The 7,399-nt window shown below is 46.8% G+C and overlaps 1 protein-coding gene across 1 annotated transcript in view; it reads left to right on the top strand.

Annotated features, from left to right (window-relative positions):
• Positions 1–4,200: 4,200 nt before the first annotated feature.
• LOC311114028 (vitamin K-dependent protein S-like) overlaps positions 4,201–7,399 on the top strand; it is a 33,834-nt gene continuing 30,635 nt past the window's right edge. The window contains 2 exon segments of the mRNA XM_084189303.1: positions 4,201–4,521; positions 6,729–6,886. Of these exon segments, the coding sequence (XP_084045429.1) occupies positions 4,443–4,521; positions 6,729–6,886 (237 nt within the window). The 5' untranslated portion in view covers positions 4,201–4,442.

The following is a 7,399-nucleotide window of genomic DNA, read 5'->3' as shown; positions in this document are numbered from 1 at the left end:
CCAGGGTCTCTAGTCAGGGGTTTAAATACTGTCTCTGTTCCTCTACAATCTACCAGGGTCTCCAGTCAGGGGTTTAAATACTGTCTCTGTTCCTCTACAATCTACCAGGGTCTCCAGTCAGGGGTTTAAATACTGTCTCTGTCCCTCTACAATCTACCAGGGTCTCTAGTCAGGGGTTTAAATACTGTCTCTGTTCCTCTACAATCTACCAGGGTCTCCAGTCAGGGGTTTAAATACTGTCTCTGTTCCTCTACAATCTACCAGGGTCTCCAGTCAGGGGTTTAAATACTGTCTCTGTTCCTCTACAATCTACCAGGGTCTCTAGTCAGGGGTTTAAATACTGTCTCTGTTCCTCTACAATCTACCAGGGTCTCTAGTCAGGGGTTTAAATACTGTCTCTGTTCCTCTGTTCCTCTACAATCTACCAGGGTCTCCAGTCAGGGGTTTAAATACTGTCTCTGTTCCTCTACAATCTACCAGGGTCTCCAGTCAGGGGTTTAAATACTGTCTCTGTTCCTCTGTGCCTCTACAATCTACCAGGGTCTCTAGTCAGGGGTTTAAATACTGTCTCTGTTCCTCTACAATCTACCAGGGTCTCTAGTCAGGGGTTTAAATACTGTCTCTGTCCCTCTACAATCTACCAGGGTCTCTAGTCAGGGGTTTAAATACTGTCTCTGTTCCTCTGTTCCTCTACAATCTACCAGGGTCTCTAGTCAGGGGTTTAAATACTGTCTCTGTTCCTCTACAATCTACCAGGGTCTCTAGTCAGGGGTTTAAATACTGTCTCTGTCCCTCTACAATCTACCAGGGTCTCCAGTCAGGGGTTTAAATACTGTCTCTGTTCCTCTACAATCTACCAGGGTCTCTAGTCAGGGGTTTAAATACTGTCTCTGTTCCTCTGTCCCTCTACAATCTACCAGGGTCTCTAGTCAGGGGTTTAAATACTGGCCTCAACACTAAGTCCCAGCACAGCAACACAGGCAGGCAGCACAGGGAATGTGTGTCACAGCGCTTCCCGCTGTCGGCCTCCACCCCCTAACACCAGTGTGTCGTGAGCAACATTGGCGTGAGCAACAATAGTGGAATGGTCGGTTTGCCTTCAAAATAAAAGTCCCCCACTGAAACATGCAAACGGTTACATTTTTTGGAATCATGCCACAATTGTCCTAGGGGAGGTGATTTCCCACAGTTAAAGTCCCGCAAAGAGCTATTAGTGGGACTATCATTTGTTTTTCAACAGGACAATGACCCAAAACACACCTCCAGGCTGTGTAAGGGCTATTTTATACCTAGGTGTCTGGTTAGACTGTAAAATCTCCTTCCAGACTTACATTAAGAATCTCCAATCCAAAGTTAAATCTAGAATCGGTTTCCTATTTCGCAACAAAGCCTCCTTCACTCATACTGCCAAACATGCCCTCGTAAAACTGACTATCCTACCGATCCTTGACTTCGGCGATGTCATTTACAAAATAGCCTCCAACACTCTACTCAGCAAATTGGATGTAGTCTATCACAGTGCCATCCGTTTTGTCACCAAAGCCCCATATACTACCCACATTTTTACATTTACATTTTCGTCATTTAGCAGACGCTCTTATCCAGAGCGACTTACAAATTGGTGCATTCACCTTATGATAGTCAGTGGGACAACCACTTTACAATAGTTATTATTATTATTATTTAATTTGTTTGGGGGTGGGGTAAGGGGGGGTAGAAGGATTACTTTATCCTATCCCAGGTATTCCTTAAAGAGGTGGGGTTTCAAGTGTCTCCGGAAGGTGGTGAGTGACTCCGCTGTCCTGGCGTCGTGAGGGAGCTTGTTCCACCATTGGGGTGCCAGAGCAGCGAACAGTTTTGACTGGGCTGAGCGGGAACTGTGCTTCTGTAGAGGTAGGGGGGCCAGCAGACCAGAGGTGGATGAACGCAATGCCCTCGTTTGGGTGTAGGGACTGATCAGAGCCTGAAGGTACGGAGGTGCCGTTCCCCTCACAGCTCCGTAGGCAAGCACCATGGTCTTGTAGCAGATGCGAGCTTCAACTGGAAGCCAGTGGAGTGTGCGGAGGAGCGGGGTGACGTGAGAGAACTTGGGAAGGTTGAACACCAGACGGGCTGCGGCGTTCTGGATGAGTTGTAGGGGTTTAATGGCACAGGCAGGGAGCCCAGCCAACAGCGAGTTGCAGTAATCCAGACGGGAGATGACAAGTGCCTGGATTAGGACCTGTGCCGCTTCCTGTGTAAGGCAGGGTCGTACTCTCAGAATGTTGTAGAGCATGAACCTACAGGATCGGGTCACCGCCTTGATGTTAGCGGAGAACGACAGGGTGTTGTCCAGGGTCACGCCAAGGCTCTTCGCACTCTGGGAGGAGGACACAACGGAGTTGTCAACCGTGATGGCGAGATCATGGAGTGGGCAGTCCTTCCCCGGGAGGAAGAGCAGCTCCGTCTTGCCGAGGTTCAGCTTGAGGTGGTGATCCGTCATCCACACTGATATGTCTGCCAGACATGCAGAGATGCGATTCGCCACCTGGTTATCAGAAGGGGGAAAGGAGAAGATTAATTGTGTGTCGTCTGCGTAGCAATGATAGGAGAGGCCATGTGAGGTTGTGCGTGCAGGGACCACCAGGTTAGAGTGGCAGCAGCTACGGCCTGTGCGGAGAGGAGAGAACAGTGATAGACAGAGGCATAGTTGACAGGCTGCAGAAAAGGCTACAATAATGCAAAGGAGATCGAAATGAAATGAACTAAACATCTGGGAAAGCGAGAGAGCGGGGCCTCCCTCACTTACGTTTCACTGAAACACCCAAATATAACTCTCCCAACTTCCACCTCAGAAACTATAATTGTTGTAAACTACAGCGGTTCAATGTTTTCTAGGAATAGACTAACTTAGTTTATTCAGCTAACTGTGACCTGAACGCTCTTGTTGGCTGGTCCTCACTACATATTAGTCGCCAAACCCACTGGCTCCAGGCCATCTATAAATCACTGCTAGGCAAATCCCCGCCTTATCTTAGCTCATTGGTCACAATAGCAACACCCACCCGTAGTCTGAGCTCCAGCAGGTATATCTCACTGGTCATCCCCAAAGCCAACACCTCCTTTGGCCGCCATTCCTTCCAGTTCTCTGCTGCCAATGACTGGAACGAACTGCAAAAATCTCTGAAGCTGGAGACTCTTATCTCCCTCACTAACTTTAAGCATCAGTTGTCAGAGCACCTTACCGATCACTGCACCTGTACACAGCCCATCTGAAATTAGCCCACCTAACTACCTCATCCCCATATTATTATTTATTTTGCTCATTTGCACCCCAGTATCTCTATTTGCACATCATCTCTTGCACATCTATCATTCCAGTGTTAATACTAATTGTAATTATTTTGCACTATGGCCTATTTATTGCCTTACCTCCATAACTTGCTACATTTGCACACACTGTATATATATTTTCTATTTTCTGTTGAATTTATGACCTTATGTTTTGTTTATTCCATATGTAACTCTGTGTTGTTGTTTTTATCGCACTGCTTTGCTTTATCTTGGCCAGGTCACAGTTGTAAATGAGAACTTGTTCTCAACTGGCTTACCTGGTTACATAAAGGTGAAATAAATAAATAAAATAAAATAGAAATTTACCAAGAAGGAGAGTGATGGAGTGCTGCATCAGATGACCTGTCCTCCACAATCACCCGACCTCAATCCAATTGAGATGGTTTGGGATGAGTTGGACCGCAGAGTGAAGGAAAAGCAGCCAACAAGTGCTCAGCATATGTGGGAACTCCTTCAAGACTGTTAGAAAAGCATTTCAGGTGACTACCTCATGAAGCTGGTTGAGAGAATGCCAAGAGTGTGCAAAGCTGTCATCAAGGCAAAGGGTGGCTACTTTGAAGAATCTCAAATATAAAATATATTTTGATTTGTTTAACACTTCTTTGGTTACTACCCACGGGGGGCCAGTATGAAAAATGTACGCACTCACTAACTGTAAGTTGCTCTGGATAAGAGCGTCTGCTAAATGACTAAAATGTAAATGTAAAATGTTATTTCATAGTTTTGATGTCTTCACTATTATTCTACAATGTAGAAAATAGTAAAAATAAAGAAAACCCCTTGAATGAGTAGGTGTGTCCAAACTTTTGACTGGTTCTGTAGATTTATTTTTTATTTCGTCTCAGCACTCCTACTTTCCGCGGCTATGCTCTACTCCAATTGTGGCGTGTTTCAATGGTGGATTTTATTTTTGAAGGCCGATTCCACTAATGCTGCTCACGCTAATGTTGTTCACGACACGCAAATGTCGCCTCCCTCCTCTCCTCTCCTCTCCCGGCTCCCGGTCCAGTCAGTCCCAGCTCTCTCCACCGAACAGGCGAAAACATTGTCGGGAAGAAAAAACTTTTTTCTCACAGCCCTTTTGAGCTGTTCAGAGGATCGGCTCTACTATGCGGAGTAAGAAAATGACGTTGGGAGAATCCGTGGCTCGTCTCGTCTTTCTCCTGGCGCTCTGCGATGCTCACCGATGTAAGTGAAACGTGATTTTTATGTTGGATAACAGATAAAAGTACAACTTTGGCGGTTGTTGTATTTACTCTTTCACAAGATCGGTGGTGTATGTTTGGTGTTTGTCTTTTCTTTTCCAACGAATAAACGGTAACTTCCTTACTAAAAGACAACTTTCATGCGTCAAAGCCAAAGAATAACGGTAACTTCCATACTAGAAAACAACTTTCCTGCGTCAAAGCCAACGCTACTTTCACAGCATGTTATAAATTCAGAAACGTTTGAGCTGCGGTATGTCGACACGGGTAACAGCTGATCTGATGTTTTAGGCTTTTCCTGGAGCCTCGGAAGATCAGTGACACCTCTAGATGATTGATGTTTTTTTACTAAGGCTTTGATTGAAATAGACCACGTGGTGGGGTTAATGCCCTGCAAACTAGAACAAAGGCCTGTTGAAATGGACTGCTGCTAATCCAGTTCATCTACAGTTGGTCCGAATTATTCATCAATCAAACGTGGAAAAATATCAAATAGAGGTTTCTATGTGGTCACACACACACACACGCACACGCACACACACAGACACACACACACACACACACACACACACACACACACACACAGACACACAGACACACACACACACACACACACACACAGACACACACAGACACACACACACACACACACACACACACACACACACACACACACACACACACACACAGACACACACACAGACACACACACACACACACACACACACACAGACACACACACACACACACACACACACACACACACACACCGTTCGTAGCTTGTCTGCAGACCGGTGACAGTGTCACATACAGAAACCAATAACTCCTCCTGCTGTTATCACAAGTAATAACCATGTAGTGAACACGTGTTGTGTGAGTGTAACAGATGTAATCGTACTTCGTAAACTCTCTTGCCTTGGTGTTTTTAGAGAAAGGACTTGTCCAGCCATCGATCCCAGTTGATTGGGTGTTCATTCTGACGATAAGACACAAGGAAGCGCATTACAAACAGTATGTCGATGCCTGTAGATTCGTGATTCGTCGCTCGCATGTTAATATCACACTGGGCATTTTGTAATCAAACATCATAACGATGACAGAAATAGTCCAGAATACAATAAATGTAAGTACCTGATGATAGACACAAGGAAGCACATTAGATGTGCAGGACAAACAGTATGTTGACGGCTGTAGATTCGTGGTCCTCTGTAGCTCAGCTGGTAGAGCACGGCGGTTGTAACGCCAGGGTAGTGGGTTCGATCCCCGGGACCACCCATACACAAAAAATTTATGCACACATGACTCTAAGTCGCTTTGGATAAAAGCGTCTGCTAAATGGCATATTATTATTATTCGTGAATAGTCTTTTAGCAGGGAAATAACTGAATTAGCAGGAGGCTAATGTGACCTTTAAGCAATAAGGCCCGAGGGGGGGTGTGGTATATGGCCAATATACCACGTCTAAGGGCTGTTCTTAAGCACGAAGCAACGCGGAGTGCCTGGACTCAGCCCTTAGCCGTGGTATATTGGCCATATACCACAAACCCCCGAGGTGCCTTATTGCTATTATGAACTGGTAACAAACGTAATTAGAACAGTAAAAATACATGTTTTGTCATACCCGTGGTATACGGTCTGATATACCACGGCTGTCAGCCAATCAGCATTCAGGGCTCGAACCACCCAGTTTATAATTACAATACAGCAATAACATACAAAAGCCCATCCCAGGATGCCCCCCAATATCTACCAGGTACCGCACACGTACTGTATACATCTGGACACGTACATAGTGAAGTACTACACATGGTACGTCTTACAATAGAATGCAGTATTTCAGAACGTGACCTACTGCTTGCACGTTCATATCAGACTGGGGAAGAATTTACGTTCAAGATCTCCCCCCTATCTGCAAGTGTAACCAATGGCAGTTAACCCCTTATTGATATGTTAATTCAACCAAACAGTAAAAATACATAAACATTGAATGGATATTTCTGGAGTTGCAAGTTGAAACATAACCAACCCAGTTACGTGTGCGTGTGTGTGTGTGTGTGTGTATGTGTGTGTGTGTGTGTGCGTGTGTGTGTGTGTGCGTGTGTGTGTGCGTGTGTGTGTGCGTGTGTGTGTGCGTGCGTGCGCGTGTGTGCGTGTGTGTGTGTGCGTGTGCCTGCGTGTGTGTGTGTCCAGTCTTAACTCAGAACAGGGCCTCCCAGTTTCTGTCTCGCCACCGCAGGGCCAACTCTATGTTAGAGGAGAGTAAGAAAGGTAACCTGGAGAGAGAATGTATCGAGGAGCTGTGCAACAAGGAGGAGGCACGGGAGATCTTCGAGAACCACCCAGAAACGGTGAGTGGCTCCTGAGGGCCCCTGGCACACTGGTTACAAGATGGCCATGTCAGGAGGGACCTGGGGAGAGGGAGAGGGTAGTCACTAGATGGCCATGTCAGGAGGGACCTGGGGAGAGGGAGAGGGTAGTCACTAGATGGCCATGTCAGGAGGGACCTGGGGAGAGGGTAGTCACTAGATGGCCATGTCAGGAGGGACCTGGGGAGAGGGAGAGGGTAGTCACTAGATGGCCATGTCAGGAGGGACCTGGGGAGAGGGTAGTCACTAGATGGCCATGTCAGGAGGGACCTGGGGAGAGGGAGAGGGTAGTCACTAGATGGCCATGTCAGGAGGGACCTGGGGAGAGGGAGAGGGTAGTCACTAGATGGCCATGTCAGGAGGGACCTGGGGAGAGGGAGAGGGTAGTCACTAGATGGCCATGTCAGGAGGGACCTGGGGAGAGGGAGAGGGTAGTCACTAGATGGCCATGTCAGGAGGGACCTGGGGAGAGGGTAGTCACTAGATGGCCATGTC

Source organism: Coregonus lavaretus (genome assembly GCF_964263955.1).
Source record: "Coregonus lavaretus genome assembly, contig: HAP1_SCAFFOLD_1186, whole genome shotgun sequence".
NCBI lineage: Eukaryota > Metazoa > Chordata > Actinopteri > Salmoniformes > Salmonidae > Coregonus > Coregonus lavaretus.
Note: the sequence above shows the minus strand (reverse complement) of the source record. Positions and strands in the feature narration are given on the sequence as shown.